At 36.2% G+C, this 18,353-nt stretch overlaps 1 protein-coding gene across 1 annotated transcript; it reads left to right on the forward strand.

Annotated features, from left to right (window-relative positions):
- Positions 1-13,666: 13,666 nt before the first annotated feature.
- On the forward strand, positions 13,667-18,280 carry LOC113067663 (GTPase IMAP family member 4). The gene is made up of 4 exons (XM_026240045.1): positions 13,667-13,782; positions 14,471-14,514; positions 15,018-15,122; positions 15,207-18,280. The coding sequence occupies exons 3-4, from the start codon at positions 15,065-15,067 to the stop codon at positions 16,181-16,183; spliced, it is 1,035 nt and encodes a 344-aa protein (XP_026095830.1). The 5' UTR covers positions 13,667-13,782; positions 14,471-14,514; positions 15,018-15,064; the 3' UTR covers positions 16,184-18,280.
- Positions 18,281-18,353: the final 73 nt, after the last annotated feature.

Consider the following 18,353-nt stretch of genomic DNA (forward strand, 5'->3'; position numbering starts at 1 on the left):
ACTTGTGTTAGTTTCATTAAAAACAACCTTCTCATAAGAGTCATTTGTTCAGTAATTGTATTACAGTATTGTCACATTGTATAATTATATATATATAGTATATATATAATCTTTATTTTTTATATAAAAGGTTAACATAAAATGTTATATATGTTATCTCATATATATATATATATATATATATATATATATATATATATATATATATATATATATATATATATATATATATATATATATATACATATATATATTATTATTATTATTATTATTATTATTATTATTATTAAAAAGAACCGACTCAAGTCTTTTTTTTGGAGAATCAGACTAAACTGATCACTGTATGTTTCACACTTTTGACTGAGTAGACAGTCAGTAAAAACTGTTATTCAGTTTTTTTCTTCTTATAAACATTTTTAGAAAGATGTGCCTATATCAGACATTCATCAATACTTAACTGCGAGACTAAGGTGAAAGAGGAAGTGTATTTAGAAAGAAAACTAAGAAATTTGCTTAACTAAGAAATTAAGTAAGTTGATCATGCCATGATGCAATATAAACCACATCCAGTGTACAAAGAAGCTCACAGAGTGGCTTTCAGATCTTGTTTTATTAGTGCTTCATTCAGAATGAGAAATGTTAGTAAAACTAAACACATAAGAATTTTAATTGGTGCTTTTTTAAATGGTGCTTGAGAAACATCAACATTACTGTTGCTCATATAGCTACATTCTGTTAAAGTCTCACTCCAGCCAGAATCACAGGATGCTTAAAAATGCATATAAATTTATTGGCTGCAAATTCAAGAATGGCTGCATACTAACCTTAATAATCTATATAGATTACAATAGCATTACAAGTCAACATTCTGATCTCATAGTTATCTCACCATGTCACATATTGCTCTAATATTCGTCATATTGTTTTGAAAGTAAATCAAAAATTCAGTTTCCTTGTTTATTTTGTATCTCGTCATGTTCCAGCAACTGATACAGCACAACTTCACCATTCAGCTATAATCATCAATTATAATTTCAACCTGATCAGCCAGTAGTCTTTGATGACCAGCTGACATTCAAAGACCACATTGCAAAGACACATTGTCATACAGGTTTGCATTAAACAACATCAGGAATATCAGAGTCTTCCTAACTGAACATGTAGCACAACTCCTAATTACCGCTTTTCCACTGTTGGGCCAGTGCGAGCCAGGGCTTAAAACGGGCCGGGTGGGGCTAATAGCCTCGGGGCCAGTAGCACGAGGCCAAAATAGCACTGCATTTCCACAGTCGAGCCCGAAGTCGAGTCGAACACCTCTCAGGAACAACGCCATGCAACCCCATAATTTCACCAACAAAGAGAAGTTATCAGAAAACTAATGAGAAATAATAAACTCCTGTCCCCGAGTTTAGCCCAGTGATGGCTCCTGTCCCCATGTTTAGCCCAAGGGGGGCTCCAATCCTTGAATCCCCTCCAGTGCGCCCCCAAGAATTCCTAATTTCCCCTAATCAATTTTATTTTTATTTTTTTATTTGTGGGGGGTGTTGGCCTATGCCCGTGGCCATGGTGGCCGAGCTAGTTATGGTCACAGATGAGTCCCCTGATCTATATAGATCTATAGATATATGTAAGATAAATGTATTTGAGTGAGATTTCTATAAAAAATTTCTATAACACACATAATATCCCACATAGCAAACAGACTTGGCCCAAATGTGGCCTCAAGCTGACACTGCTGGCCTCCTGTTGGCAATGGCATGTACCCTTTCAGCCAGAGCTGGGCCATGTGTGACAATGACGGCACGGCGGAGATCCGGCAAACAATATGAGGGCCGATTGTTGGTGGGAGGAATGTGGCCCAGATCAGGCTAAGATCTGGCAACATATTATGTGACCCATGATAAACAAGATAAAAACAATATTGCATGATAATGGAAAAATGATCACATACATTTTAATGAAGTGGAGTTTTGTTAAAATTTAGTCTTTGAAATGGCAAGTCAAAACAGAATGAAACATTATCATTTAAAAATTAAGGAAATCAGTCAAGTGTATTAAACTGCACTTAATTATAATTTTATTAAATTTAATATTATTATTCTTGGTACAAATAATCTTAGAATCCTTACATGAAAAGAGAGAGAGAGAGAGAGAGAGAGAGAGAGAGAGAGAGATCATTTAACCAATGTCATGTAATATTTATTTGGTTTACCATGGGGCACATAATTTTTATTAGTATGCTGTCATGCACAAGCATTAAATAAAATAATCCTGAAAGTGTCTATTTTTTATTGTTCTTTGTAAAAATAAATAGAAAAACCAATGCAATACGTTTATTTATTTATTTATATTTTTTATTGCACAGCTACATGATGTATGGGTTTAAAGTATGATTTTCTATTCAGTTTAATGTATTTTATTTGCATAGTTTATGTGTACATTCCCAGACAGCAATATAGTGTTGGCCCAGATCTGACCCACATCTGGCCTGCATGAAATCCATGCAGAGAAACTGTCTGGGTTGGGTCCGGGCTATATAATGCTCAGGTGTGGCTCAGATTTGGGTATTCTTGTTTACTTAAGGCTGAGAATTGGTACCAATAATAAAACCTGTGTTGGCCCGGTTCAGGGCCAGCTAAGGGTGATTAACTGGCTGAGATTTGGGCCAGTTATGGCCCATGTGTCCCCTAATCTTTAATCCAGTTCTGTGCCACTTCAGGGCCACCATTCTTTGCGGAACTTGGGCCGAGGGAAAAGTGATTGTGTGGCCTGAATCTGGGCCAGAAGACATTTGCTATGTGGGATATTATTATATTTATGATTAACAATCAAATGATTAATAAGTTAGAAACTAGTTGCTATGAATACAGGTGCCATCAGTTGTCTTCTTATGATTTACTTGTCTGTCAATGGGTTGTTGCAGTATAGTTGCCAAACACCATGAAACTACATTAGAATACAGTTATGAGTCATTCACAAAATGTTAAACATTAAACTATTGGTTACTTTAAAGGTCCCGTTCTTCATGATCCCATGTTTTAAACTTTAGTTAGTGTGTAATGTTTTTGTTAGAGTATAAATAATATCTCTACAATTCTAAAGCTCAAAGTTTAATGCCAAGCAAGATATTTTATTTAACAGAATTCACTTACAAAAAACAACCCGTTTGGACTACATCCCTCTAGTTCCTGCAGTAATGACATCACTAAAACAGTTTTTTGACTAACCTCTGCACACAGGAATACACAAAAAAGGGGGCGTGGCCTTGTTGTGCTCCAACGGAGAAGAGGAATGGCTGCGTTTGTGTTTGTCGCCATGTCATCGAAACACTGTTATTTTCATCTCGGAGTCCAATCATCTTTGTTTGTGCTTCCCAGGGATTCTGTACTTGGAGATTAATGGTTACAATTTATGTTTAACTCGGTTCCCGAAAATTATAATCCACATGTAAAACTATGTGCAGCACATTTTGCTGAGGACAGTGAGCTTCCTCAATCTCAATCAGTTTAATGCCGGATTCACAAAAAGATTTTTCTTGAAAGATGGAGCAGTTCCCTCTTTGTCTGGAGAAGGCGTTGTTTATGGACCACAAGTGTATTTTATTATTTAAGTTGGTGCGTTTAACAGTTTCTGTAACTTTTTACACAAAGGTCAACACTGTTTAGCTTTGTTAACTAGATGTTAGGGCTGTGCAAAAAATTGAATGCGATTTTCATGCGCATCTCGTCAGTAAAAACGCTCCTGTGATTATAAGTACATCTCCAGCACGTGCGTTCTTTTACTGTCTATGGTTCAGATCAGGATTGCCAGGTTTTTAAAACAAATACTGCCCACTTGCTTTTCAAAACTTCTCCAAAACTAGCCCAATTGCGTTTCCAGGAGGGCAGCATGCGCTAAGCTGCTGTCGAATCACAACACAGGAACCGCTGGCCCAATCAGAACTCGTTACGTATTTCTGAAGGAGGGACTTTATAGAACAAGGAAGTCATCAGCCCGTTTTTATGACAGTGAAAACAGTGGTATACAGATAGGTAAATTGTGTGAAAAATACTGTGTTTTCTTAAACACAACAGAAAGGCTGATAATCAAACCAGAGTCCTGACAGGCTTCCTAGGATGAGGGGCAGATCGATGGTAATCCTCAATAAGAGAGCGGTCCAGAATACTAAGGTACAGGCAGGTGAGGATTTTTTTCAGGGTTGGAGCTGAACTGTGCAGGACTGCGGCTCTCTAGGACCGAACTTGCCTACCCCTGCCTTATACCATCACAACATTTTATTGGCCAGTAGTGCTTAGTACTGCCCCAAGAATACGTCACGTATGCTTATATCATATACAATATTTGTGCTTATTTCAATATCTTAAAAACATATTAATGGGTCAAATCTGATAACACTTTATTTAGGAAAAAAAACTGGATTACGATCATTTGTACAAAACATGAATGCACATATCAATCGTTTTGTCATTATCTGGCTTGGCTTGGTGTTCATCATCAGTTCTCTCTTCACAGCAGTTCAGTCAGTGTACTGTTTGAGTAAATAAATGACTCCGGGATATTGGTTTGTTTTAACTCAGAGGGAGTGTCAGCCACATTAAAAAAAGTTAACAGCTTAAGTCATATGTGTATTAATGTTTATTGGATACGCGAACCGTTTAAAATGATTCAGTTCGATTTGGTGAACTGGTTCAAAAAGATCCGGTTACATCGAGTGATTCGTTCGCGAAACGGATATTACTACACTGCAGTGAACGCGCTCACAAAGACCCGGAAGAGAAGACAATGCTGAATAAAGTCGTAGCATTTGATATTTATGTACCAAAATGTATTTTCGATGCTTCAACAAATTCTAACTAACCCTCTGATGTCACATGGACTACTTTGAAGATGTTTTTATTACCTTTCTGGACAGTATACCGTACATACATCTTCAATGGAGGTAGAGAAAGCTCTCGGACTAAATCTAAAATATCTTAATCTGTGTAACGAAGATGAACTGACGTCTTACGGGTTTGGAACGACATGAATCATTAATAACATAATTTTAATATTTGGGTGAACTAACCCTTTAATTTTGGAATCCAGTGCCTTAGCGAAGATTGGATAAAAGTGTCTGGAAAATGCTTTTTTTAATTATTATTATTATTATTGTATTTAATTAAATATTAGGGAAAACAATTATACTTACAGAACACCAAGGGAATTTGCCCAAAGTCCATATCTGACCAAAAGTAATATGGTTGAAGACAGACCGTGTTAAAACTTTAGAACGTCATCTGCACCTAAGGTATCAAACGCTCAGAGTTCCATGAGTCACCCTATACTCTACACGTTTTATACAGAATGTTTTTATTATACATCATGAAAAGTGCTTATTAGGCATTATGAGAACAAGAAAAATCAGTTGTTTCTAAGTAATAGGGAAACAGTATTTTTATGGTTTCAAGCTGCTGTTTTTATTTATAACTTCAGGGAAGTAATTAAAGTAGAAACTAGTGAAAACTGCTGTCCCTCCTCAATTAACAGAAACCAAACCACAACTTTTACCTCATCTCTTTCGTTTTTATCAGACCTCTGACACTGAAGGTCCTGAGTTTGACACATCTACTGTCACAGCCACTGTCAATGAATTGAGAAAACAAGGGAACTTAAGTTTACACTGATAACAAACTAAAAGACTAAAAGGTGTGATGATCAAATTAATTGCTTTAGTAACTAAAGGGAGCAGGAAACTAGAACAAAGGCAACAAGAAATGAAATGAAACAAACTAAGAGTCAATGACTCTCAGCTGAGTGAGATCAGCGATGATGAAGCAGCATTTGTGCAGAAAAGAAAGAGTCTTTTAGCCACTCTTCAGTGTACAGCTCCACCAAAATTCAAACTGGAGTTTAATCCCACAATACAACATAATCCATTTTGCGGTGGGATGTTCTGTCCCAATTTAAAAGTTTCAAAGACAAAGATTCAAAGTTCCAACTCAGAAGTATTTACTAAAAATAAAAAAACACATACACACAAGGTAATCCAAGTCAATAGTGTGTACAATGCACAAAACAACCAACAACCAACTGAAGAACAAGGTCACTCAATGGGGTCAGAACTGAGAAACTAAAATTACCAAAAAAATCCCATCACGTCAAGTTATTATACTAAGAAGAAAAAAAAGAAAAGAACTCAAAACTTTGCTGTTAGTCTAAAAATAGCTAATAATAAAGGCAGTCTGCCGAAACGATATCTTGTGGAATGTTATACTCTATAATGTAATAGCGTGGTTACTGTTTTTATGACCTGATCACTATTGCTTTGTCTGTTAAACAAACAGTAGCAAGACTATAGGTCCTGTCTTGTAGGAGGAAATGACTGTGTCCTTGGAAGCCTTTAAAGTGAAAGGATCTTAGTCCTCACTTCAGTGCTTTTAGTCTCAGAATGCACTTGGTGTATATGTTTTAGCTTACACAATTGTAAAACAACGGGAGGAAAAGTATGTATATGTACGTATGTATGTGTGTGTGTGTGTGTGTGTGTGTGTGCATGTATGTAAGAGTTTTTGTATTTGTAGGTCTGAGAGTTGTGATTCAATCCAGATGCCTCAGTCCACAGATTGTGAAAGCGTCACAGCAAGTTGCCATGGAGACAGCCTTGGTCAGGTCCTTAGACAGAGTCAACAATCAACAAGTGTCTGTGGAGTTTGGGGAGTCTGGGGTTTGTGCAAGAGCATCTCGCTGCAGTGCTCCGCCGGGTAGAGGAAGCCCAAAGAAGATAAGATTCCAATTGTTAGGTCTTGGGGCGAGTAGCCGCATTCCAATTTCTCAGTCACTCTCTTGTCCATTCTGGTCTACAAATCATGAAGGGCAGCCTTGTGAGGCTTTGGACTGCTGTTCCCGTTTTCTGAATTTCTGATAACCCAGGACAAAGCCTAGTCCAATCAGCAGAAGACCTGTTATCACGGTTCCAAATTGACAGCTACCAGACACACGTCCCGCCATCTCTCCCACGCGTCCATCGTGTAGCCAGCTGCGTACATTTCCAGCAGGGCAGTCAGATTCCCCGGAACCCAAGATTCTTGACAAGAAGATGGTGTCAATTGCGTTGAGAGACCAGTCAATCAAATTAAATCCATTTTTTCCAGTTTTGGAGAGCAGTGCAGAGAGTCTCTCAGAATAGACAAGACAAGAGAGCAAGCAGGGAAGGCAAGGGGAGGAGAGGGAGAGAAATGTGCCCGCCTCCGTTGAGAGCCAAAGAAGAAGGGGGTGTGCTTTAGACTGCCAGCTGTTACTTGAGTACTTGACAAAGTTCTCTGCAATACTTCCAGAAAACCATAGTTGAAGGATGCATTGAAGAGAAACTAGAAAATGCTGCAGCTTTCACAACACAAACTCATTAGTGAGGTTGTTTTCCCCTGGAACATCAAATACAAGATGCTCTCCAGGTTTCTTGAGCAGCAGCATGCTATCTGCACTATCCTCTTATATCTTATGTTTTACGTATAAAGTCAAAATTGACCCACAGTATGTGATGTACGCAAAACAAATATCACAAAATATGCAAACTGTTTATCAAACAACAATCCCTCTTGATATAAAGAATATAACAATAAAATAGAAATATATTACAAAATATTTGCTGATAAAGTATTAAAAATCAGATTTCCTTCTAGATAACATATGATATCATATTTTTTAGAGGTTTTGAATGAAGCCTTAATATGGTGGTGGATGAGGAGATACCCCTTGACTATGTAAGCGCTTTGAGTGTCTAGAAAAGCGCTATATAAATGTAAAGAATTATTATTATTATTAATATAAAGTTACAATTTCTAAATAAAGCTTAGGCGTGTTTAATTTCAATAAATTGACTTGTGTATAAAAATGGAAATTGGTCATTAAATTGGAAATGCTTTAATGCAAGAATAGCAATATGACAGCCAGATAAAAATAACAAACAAAATAAAATCACAGATTCATATATACACTGTTCATAAAATCTTCATAATCTTCATAAAAAAATGTTAATTGAAATATACTCTGACATTCATAAAATCTAAATTTGTGGTTTTAATGAAAGTTGCATTCAGCCCTGTTTTTGTCATTAAAGGCAAGGAAGAATGTTGAAGTGAGAACTGCTGATAATGATGAAGGAAATGATGAGCAGAGAGCTGCTGAATTGCCTCACACTAGTAAGAAGGGGAACCGTGTTCACATACCCAGAAAGAGGAAATCCATTCTTGCTGATCTTCCTGAGTTTAGTTCCAACCCTGCTCCAACACACATACTGTATCATATAGTTTACAAATATGCAATATGACTTGATAAGCTAGATCAGTTGTGTTTAATTAGGGTGAAAAATCTAAACTCTGAGGGGTTTGGACCTCTGCGAACTGAGTTTGACACCACTGGTTAGATGTTGTGGCACAATGCAGCATTACACAACAACTGTCCCGTCCGGTGTAGACACAGCATGAGTTATACTAACACATGTTTTGAGTTAGAAAATAGTAGTAATTACAGTAATAATTACAACTACTTCTATTGAATAACCTATTTAAACTTGTAAATTATTTGTTTCTTGCTATTTTAATGCTATGAATAAGCCCACTGGAATCCTTGAAGGATTTTTTTTTTATTTTTTGTATTGTCATGCACTTTTATGACAGTCCCTTAATTTGCCCAGCGACTCAGTGTAGCCAATTTAACAATTTATTTGCTTGCAATTTAGCAATTTAGCAACTTTTTATTTGCTATTTTTAATATATTTTGATGAGTGACTCAAACCATAAAAAGGCACACAATTTCCCTAATTTACACAAAATGAGGAAACCAAAGATGCCTAGCACACATCTCATGTGAATTAAGTTAGCTGCTATTTACAATTGTTCAATTTAATAATTAATTGAATAACTGTTAATTTACGATACACGAGCTTGTACCTGCTATTGTCTTTTTTCAGGACATTATCTGTTATCTATGATCCATCTTCCATGGGGAATGAGGTGCCGATGCTGCCAGACTACCAAATCCCTGTGTAGTGTGTATCCGAAGAGCACAGTTTAGGATGAGAGAACAGAAGCATCTGGAGTAACTGGCATATCTAGGCCACAAAACCTTGCAAATGTGTAGGGCGTGGACCACCCGCAGCATTGCAGATGTCCAGCATGGACGCACCTGCAAAGAAGGCCTTGGAGGCTGTCATACCCCGTGTGGAGTGGGCTTTAGCTCCCAACAGTGGGGGAAGACCAGAGGACTCATAGGTGGTGTTGATGGCCTTGACTATCCAACGGCTAAGAATCTGCTGTAACAAATTAGCTCAAAGTGAGATGTACATAATTAATCATAACAGGTTATTATTAACTACATTAATCTTCAGGAATTACTTGTAGCATTATATCATTAATAGTATAACAAAAAAATGATTTGTTCGACCACAGGGCGGACAGTGTTAATCGTTTATTGACTCTAAGTCAAATTATTTCTCTGGCCACAATTTTTTTTTTACTACTAATACATTGCTCCCAGAGCATGTAACGAAACCGCAATGTTAAAGTGACTTCATCCTGTGAGCAGCGAACACAGACAACCAGGTGTGAATACATACGGATGTTTATTAAACTACACTACAGGGGATCATATGTAACCCCTCTCTCCAGGGTCCTTGTCACAGTGTCTGGGTTGTTGTTCCCTGGGGTTCCACTAGATGTCCTCCTTTCTCACGGTGTCTGTCACCAGATCACTTCCTGTTCCCTTATTTGGTCACCTTCCTCCTTGTTGTGTAATTGATTGTCCCCCACCTGTCTCCTGTTCCCTCATTATCCTTCTGTCTATTTATACCCAGTCTGTCTTAGTCTGTGTTACGGAGTCCTTGTTTAATGTTGAGTATTATTCATGTCTTGTCTTGTCTTGTCTTGTCTTGTCTTGCCTTGCCTTGCCTTGCCTTGCCTTGCCCTGTGATCGTGTCATATTTATGTTGTTTGGATTATGTTTGGTTTTGACCTCTGCCTGGACTGTTTACCCCTTTGGATTATCCTTAAATAAACGACTACCTGCAATTGGTTCTATCTCTGTGCCTCATTGGATCCCTGCCATGACAGTCCTCTCTGACACTCCTCGCACTCGCTCCGAGTGGGGCTTGAACCCGGGTCTTCGGCATGGGAGGTGGATGCACTAAATGGCTAAATGGCTACAGCCAATAGCATCTGTCGCTAGTGCATCTCTTGAGATCGGGAAGTGAGGTTTACCTGCACAGCACTACTCGCCTCCTTTACATCTGACTAAACACAAATGTACACACATTAATGTAAGATTAATAAGGGAATTAACATCAATATAATTAAAAGAGGATTGAATTACAGTATAAAGTCAAATCAAACAAGGCTTTATTGAACTACTCTAATACACACAAAATAAACTAACGAAAACACACAAACATTCATTCAAACAGTGACAGAGAAAAGTGATGTTATTAAAAGAGGGTGAATGGAGTCCCAAGTGTCTAGCGTTAGACACTATTTCTTGACCACAACCTGAGAGAATCATCTACTAGCACTTTAATCTTAGTTTGTTTTCTTAATTAGATTTGCACCAGTTTCAGCCAGAATTAGGAGATATTGTATACTTGCGTTTGAATGCTCCATGTGGCTTTGGATGTGTTCCCTTCTTTAACAAAGTTGCTGGAGAGGGATTCTCTGGCGCTGATTGGCTGGCAGTCGGTGGATGATACGTTCTGAGGGACAGCAATCGATGGTGAGTGGTTGGTTGGCTTTGCCGGATGGCGCTTCGTTCGCAAGACTTCCTGGATTGCGGGTTGCTATGCAACACAGTTTTCTCTAAATCTGGAGTGACTCTTTCTTTGACAAAGTTCAGCGAAGGATCTTACGGAAGAATTGATGAGTTTTGAGTGAGCTCTTGGTGGTTTGAAGTGTACAAGCTGGACGATGGAAAGGTCAGCACAAAACATAAGTAAGAGCAAAGTCACTACAAAAGCAGGGCAAAAAGCTTGGCAAAAAGCAAAGGCAAAAAACCTGTCATTGGGTTTTAAGCGTGTCCATCTGACCCGTCCTTCTTAGTGCGACAGCCAATCAGATATTGTCTTGGGCAGGACCTACGCCACGTTCTCCGGTTCTTGCATGTAATTACCGTAATGTCCACGTGATCGCGTGTGTCCAAACTCCTGAGAGTTTAGTTTAAACGCTTTAATAAGCAAACTTAATAGTTTAAATATGGTGCATCCTACACACATCTACTTTATATCAAAATTCTAGAAATCATTAACCCATCAAGTAGGTACCAAAATACATACTTCCCATAGTTGAGGTGGAAGTAAGTTAGCCGTGATAAGTGTTTAACACACAAAATAAACTTGAGAAATATAAAGCATGCATAATACAGAGAATACACATGTATGAGGCAACTTCTGGTGATAAGTTCCAAATAATACATTTGTTGAAAACAAGAGGCATTATTGTTTCTGACAGGCAGTTCGAAATACAAGGAGAGCTCATGTGAGACTAATATCAGTGCTTCACGTCAGTTCTTTCCCAAGCAGAAATGTATTTTTACAATACCGTAATACTGTAACCAATATAAATGATAAACAAAACACATTTTTATCAGTCAAAAATTAGATTCATATTCCGTATTAACCAATGCAGTCAAAATCAAAGTCATGTGTTTATTGTGCTGTGGCAGATGCATGAATAAATTATATAAATAAATCCCTCTTGTATCCAGGGCATATTCCATCCAATATTAGAGCTTGTCCATTATCAGCAGGGATGAGGGTTGAGATGAGAAAACTAATGTAACTATTATGTTAATACTGAGAAAGATGTTTTTTCAGATAAAAACCTACCAAAACACTAAATTATAGTAGGCTATTTCAACACACCCCTGGACACACAGTAACTTTTATAACAGTATATAACTACTTTAGAGGTCATTTAACTTATATTACATCTTGTGATTTACAGTATATGGGGTCCAAAAGTCTCAGACCACAAGACAACATTTTGAATTTGTCATTTTTTTTTTTATTACACATTACAACAATTTAATGAAAAGTTTGATTGCTGAATTGTATTGAATTGCACAAGTATTGTACTGCAGTATGGTTTGTCCTATATTTTTGCTAATCTTTTTTTTTTTTCTGATGAGGATGTTATCAGGCAACTTTCAGTTTTAAATAAGTGTTTTTCAAGTGTGACAGTAGCAGATATATATAAGGCAGTATTTTGACCACATTAGGGCTGTGCACAGACATTTTTAGGAGCAGCAGTCCAAATCATGAAAAAGTGCACAAAACCCCTAAAAAATTTTTTATTAGTCGTGTTGTTTTTCTTGTTTCATGTTTCATGTGTCAAAGTGCTTTAACACATCCTAAAGTTTGCATTTTAAAAATTTTTTAATATAAAATTAAATCAAGTTTAAATGTCAGGAGTTCCTGTCGGGACGAAAGTAACAGTTGTTACTTTTGTCCCGCTACAGTCACAAAAAGTATTTATTTTGTTCCAGTGCAAGCTATATTGTGAATTTCTGTGTCTTGCATCATTTCTTACAAATGTTAATGTCATATTATACCAAAAGAATATGTCTAAGTGAGGGTCAGAAAGACAGACAGAGGTCTGGTTTTATCCAGATGTTTATGAGAGGGTGTTTCTGGACATAGAGGAACATCTCTCTCTGGGCAGCTGCTACATCACATTTATATTTAGGTTTTAGCCATATCAGTGTTTCCAGATGTTTTAATGCACATTTTCAATTCATGCATAAAAACAACTGGATGGAAACATAAATAGTCCTATTTAGAGTTTTTTTATTATGCTAATGTGATAAAATTTTGATATTGTGCATTCTGTATAATCTTTTTATTATTATATAAAAATACATTGAAATTTAAAATAAAATAAAATACAGTAAGGTTTTAAGACATCTGATGAAACTTAAGCTTAAATTTTAAATGAAAATATGAAAATGTAATTTAATGATTTTTGCAAGATAAAGGACAAAATATGTTTGCAGTTATTTATTAACAAGGTCACAATCAGGTATACTAAAATAAGACTAACATAAAACAAACTAGCTTATATTGTTGTGTTACTTTTGACCCACCTGTGTGTTACTTTCGTTCCAACCGATGGGGTCGAAAGTAACAATGTTCAACTTATGTTCAAAGTGAAATTATACTGAAGTCTTTCTACATTTCTACAAAATACCACCTGGTATTGTTAGACCACACTTCTGAGTTACTGGCCACAGCAGAAATATATATCTGTATACAACATTATCTTTTAAAATGAAGTTTTTCTGAAAAATGGTACTTCCGCCCCTGCTCTCCCCTAGTCTTTTTACACTATACAATTTTTAATATATAACTATGTTATGCTAGACAAATATCACACATTTTGCTGACTATTGTGCTCAGTTTGAATGAAATGTGTTATGTAATTGAAATGTGAAAGTCTTAACAATGTCTGTATGTGTATTTGCAGAATAATGTTTGCGATGTCACTGCACTGCACTGATAGCCCCAAACACTAGTTTTAATCAAATACAATTTCTTAAAACTATATTTAATAGGTAGAAACAAATTGAGCTATTTTATTTTACGTACAGTAAGTGACGCTACACTTTAAAGGCAGCAGGCGGCAGTCATGACTCATGAGAAATACAAGGACGTAGCCTACTTTCACTTTCACCTTCGGCTATAGGCCTACGTCTTTTCTCCAGACAGATTTTGTCGCACTTTTATAACCTGTACTATGTGAACCTGTGAAAAAACACATGAAATAGGTATGTAAACATATATGATGTATTTGAGCATTGTTATGTGTTGAATATGTTAAATAAATTAGGCTATTTGAGAAAGCGTTCGTCATGCAAATTCGAAAGTGCACTCGGAGACTTGATAAGACATATTTTGAATCAGTAAACAGGCCTTAATATTATGGATATTGTTTGCGAATGAACTAAAAGCACATGATGAACTTTTCAGTGGGCGTCGTGACAGATAGGCTGTATCTTTTTTTTAATGAATCTTTTGAGAGCGCTTTTTACTCGAAAATACATATTAAAACTAATGCAGTCGAGAAAGACAAGCAACCGATGCTAGAAAACAATCACGTGACGTCAGAATGAGGGTGGAACCCCTGCCTAGTGACTCTGTTGATGGAGTGTGTTGTTTGTTAACAATTAAAAACCATCAAACGTACTTTTTTGGAGAGAAACGTAGGTGTCCTAAAAAAAAATACAGCCTTACGCGATTTTCAGGTTGTAGCAAATATATTGTAATGCGCTCTTATTAATTCTCGTTTTATAGACCAAAATGTGCACACACAGTCTCATATGATAGAAAGTGATTTATTTGTATGATATTTCATTTCTGATTTATTAAACAGTTTGTGTAAAGTAGTTAGTACAACAATACCGTGAATAAATAAAATTGAATATGTGTGCTTACTATTTCATGCATTATTTTTAGCGGGATGCTGCTGGATTGGTTTGAAAAGTTCATGACCTTCAGAGGTAAGTTTCATTTTGATTTGTTTTAAATAAAATATGTTAATTAAGTACATGTTGGATGGTTTTATAATGCTACTTCTATGTCCTGTATTGTTTTAATGGTACAGTAAGAATAAAACTTAACATTTTCTCACACTCATGTCATTCCAAACATGTATAACTTATGCAGATCTAAGATACTATTTTGTTCATGAATATTTTTAATAACTTCCTATTTTTATTTTTCTATTTTCTGTATTAGTAATTTTGTTACTTTTTGTCATTCTTTATAGTTTTTTTTTTAAGTCTGTGTAAATTTTAATAATTTTATTTCAGTTTTAGTTTTTAGTTGCATCAGTTTAAACTAACTGAGAATTTGAAATGCTGACAACTAGCTGAAATAAAATAAATAAACTTTTTAAATATTTTATTTTATTTCAGTTAGTTAATTTATTTCAAGTAACAAAACATGTTTTATTGTAAAATATTTATGTTGTTATTTCTGAACGTTTCTTTTTCTTTAATAGGATAGCATATCCTGAATTCTTCAACCCCTGTGACTGTTATATTTAAGATGGCATCAGTCAAAGTGAAACCACGGAGAAGACTGAGCTTAGACAGTCCACCTAATAGTGAGTTGACACACAATTCAGAACATTTAAGCAATTACGATTTACTTGATTAACAATGAAATATGTTCTAACTTCATCTCACAGTGAGCAGAGAAACGCCACTGAGGATACTGGTCTTTGGCGACTCTAGTCAGAATCAGATCTCCCTGACACGGTCTGTGCTGGGACAAGACGTCTTTACCAGAGATGAAGTCAATATTTCAGCTACCAAGAAAAGTTCAGGGGTTGTTCAGGAGAGAAACATAACACTAGTCAATGCACCAAATCTTCAGGATAATGCCTTGCCGGACAGTATACTTCATAAGGAGCTCAGGAAGGCAGTTTGTTTCTCATGTCCAGGTCCTCATGCTGTGCTGTTCGTTGTAGACCCATTTAACTTGACCTCTAACACCATGGACATACTGAAGCCTATGGTTCACTTCTTTGGGGAACATGTCTTGAGGCACACATTGATTGTTTTATACCATGAGAGAGGCATGAGAGTTCTGTCCATAGAAGGTGAGGTAAAAAAGAATAAGAGCTTTAGAGAGCTTGCTGAGAAATGTAGCCAGAACTACCTCTTCTTCAATGGAGAAGCAAACTGGACTGAGGGTAGCCAGACTCAAGCATTGCTCACCAAGGTGGATGAGATGGTCTCGGAGCATGGAATGTTCTCAAACATGGAATTTAAGGATGCTGAAAAAAGAATTCTGAAAGAGGAGCGTTTCATCAAAAAATCTAAGGAGAAAGAGATCAGGGAGACATTGAAGGCTCTGGAGAACCAACATTCAGGAGAAGCGCTTGCCAGTGAGATCCTGAAGTATGAAGAAAAGATACAGTCGGAGTGCCGAGAAAAAGCAGAGCTGGTTGTTGCAGACAAGCTTGGATTCACGGTCAGATTTGTTGATTATGCTGTTGCAGTCGGAAAAGGTGCATTTGTTGGCACACTTCTGGGATTTGCAGTAGGATATGAAGGAATGGCAGCTGGAGCTGCTATTGGTGCTGGTCTTGGTGCTGTGTTTGGGGGTGCAGCTAATGCAGCATGGAGCTACATTTACAAATCCTTCACAGATGCCCACTAATGGGTAAGGTGTGACAAAAAATCAGCGATTTTCTGAATGCATCGCAATTCTCTCTGCAATTGACTCTGAGGATAATTTTTAACAGCAGATGGCACTGTCTGCTTTAGAAAAAGTACTCTGCTCGGTTCCAGTTCTGTACACACACACACCACTTGAATCTAAAATAATCATTCATAAAGTTCTTAAAGACTGAAGCAATTTACAAGAGTGGTCACAGTGGACTGTGTTTACTTTAATCTTGCATCATACATAAAAGCTGAGGTGCAAGTACATTTAACCACTTACATCACTCATTCCTCACTTCTTTCATGAGGATTTGAATGTGCGATAGCCCTGGAGCACCACCTGCTGTTGAAAACTAAGCTCAGAATCGATTCCAGAGAATCGCGATAAATTTGGAAAAATCACAATAAATGATATCTCAAAATTTGTGGGTGATTCAATCCGATCTCACGGCAATTCGTACATATTTTACAAGGTGGCTTATTCGTACGAACTCGTACGACCAACCTCATACAATTTCATATTATTTTAGCAAGCAAAATTGTACGTATTTTACGAGTTGCACAATTCGTATGAATTTGTACGAATGACCTACACCTAACCCTTCCCCTAAACCTAACCGTTAGGCAAATCGTATAAAAGTGAGGTTGTATAAATTTGTACGAATAAGACACCTCGTAAAATACGTACGAATTGGTCGTGAGATAGCGTTGGATTTGTCGCTAACTATAATTAAGCAATATTTTGAGTAGTGTGTTTTTGTGCTGGTACCATGGCTGGTTTAGACCTGTTTTGAATAAATAAACATGACACTAAAACTGTTAGTAGTTGGTGGTAAGTCCCTTAATAAGGGATTCATGGAATCATTCATTCAAATAATTCATTCAAAATGGCTGGTTTATTTAGAAATGAGCTGCCTGTCTTTATGATTCGTTCAAAAACATATTAATTCAGGAACTAAACCTTGCAGTGTTGCCCTGAGAGACACAAACGTTCTGCTCCGGCTTTGTTTGGAAATGATTATAATAATTGAAAATATTGTGTCTACAGTTTCACTCAGTATTAACTTCTTGTTTTTGTGAACTGTTGTATAAAGTTAATAAGAACTTTTGTGATAACACTCGAGCGCTAATATTCATGAAAATGTCACTCTTGCTCATGTGATTTTTCATCATATCATATAAATATAAATAACATAATATTAAATATAAATAACAATCCATATGGGTATATTTTGAATACTTTTGGTTACAGTGTTCCTCTAGCTCAAGTGGTAGAGCATTGCTTAACAAGCACAAGGTTGGGGGTTTTGTTTCTCCGGGAGCACATGATAATGATTGGTAAAAATTGATAGCCTGAATGCACTTTAAGTTACTTTGGATAAAAGAGTCTGCTTAATGCATAACTTTAGTTTAATTTTATTTTTGGACTTTCAAACTTTCTTTAAAAATTGTCTGTAAGTAAAGAAAGTAAGCCTTTTTTTTGTTATCCACTATGATACAATGAGGTTTTCTGGGGATGTAATAGGCTAGTCACTACATTTTCCGATGTTTGTCTTTGTGGGCATCTACTGAGTTCCAGTCCCTAGCTTAAGATCCATTTCTTATTCTTTTCCTATTAAAAAAAATAATCATAAAAATTAAAATTGTCTCCATTAGCAAAGCACAAACTATAAAAGCATATTTGAACTAAATTTGAATTCAAAACATATAAAAATTGTAAAGCTGTTTATAAATCATGATGTGTAACGCCAATCAATCTTTAATGCTATAAAAGTTCTGACTCAATAATCTACAGCTGCCACATCTGACTGTGATCTATCTGCAATCTATACTGTATATAGCTATTATTTTGTAATCAAACTTAAAATCATTGTCGCTGGTCTTGGTAAATAATTGCAAGTCATTTTGAATGCCTCTACGTCAAAAAAATGATAAGGATTTTTGCTAAAATTGCTTTTTAGGGCATATCTAAACTTGTGGAAGGCACTGTGTGAATGTATTTGAAATCTTACAGTTTTAAACTAAATATGTTTGTACAAAAGATTTTATATGAGATGTTGTTTATATGTAAATAAATAAAATACGTAAACTATTTTGTTGTATGAAATTTGTTGTATAATGCTGTTCATTTCATATTTTGTCTAAATTAGTAATGAAATCCACTT

The sequence above is a fragment of the Carassius auratus genome, linkage group LG28B (assembly GCF_003368295.1).
Source record: "Carassius auratus strain Wakin linkage group LG28B, ASM336829v1, whole genome shotgun sequence".
In the NCBI taxonomy this organism is placed as follows: Eukaryota; Metazoa; Chordata; class Actinopteri; order Cypriniformes; family Cyprinidae; genus Carassius; species Carassius auratus.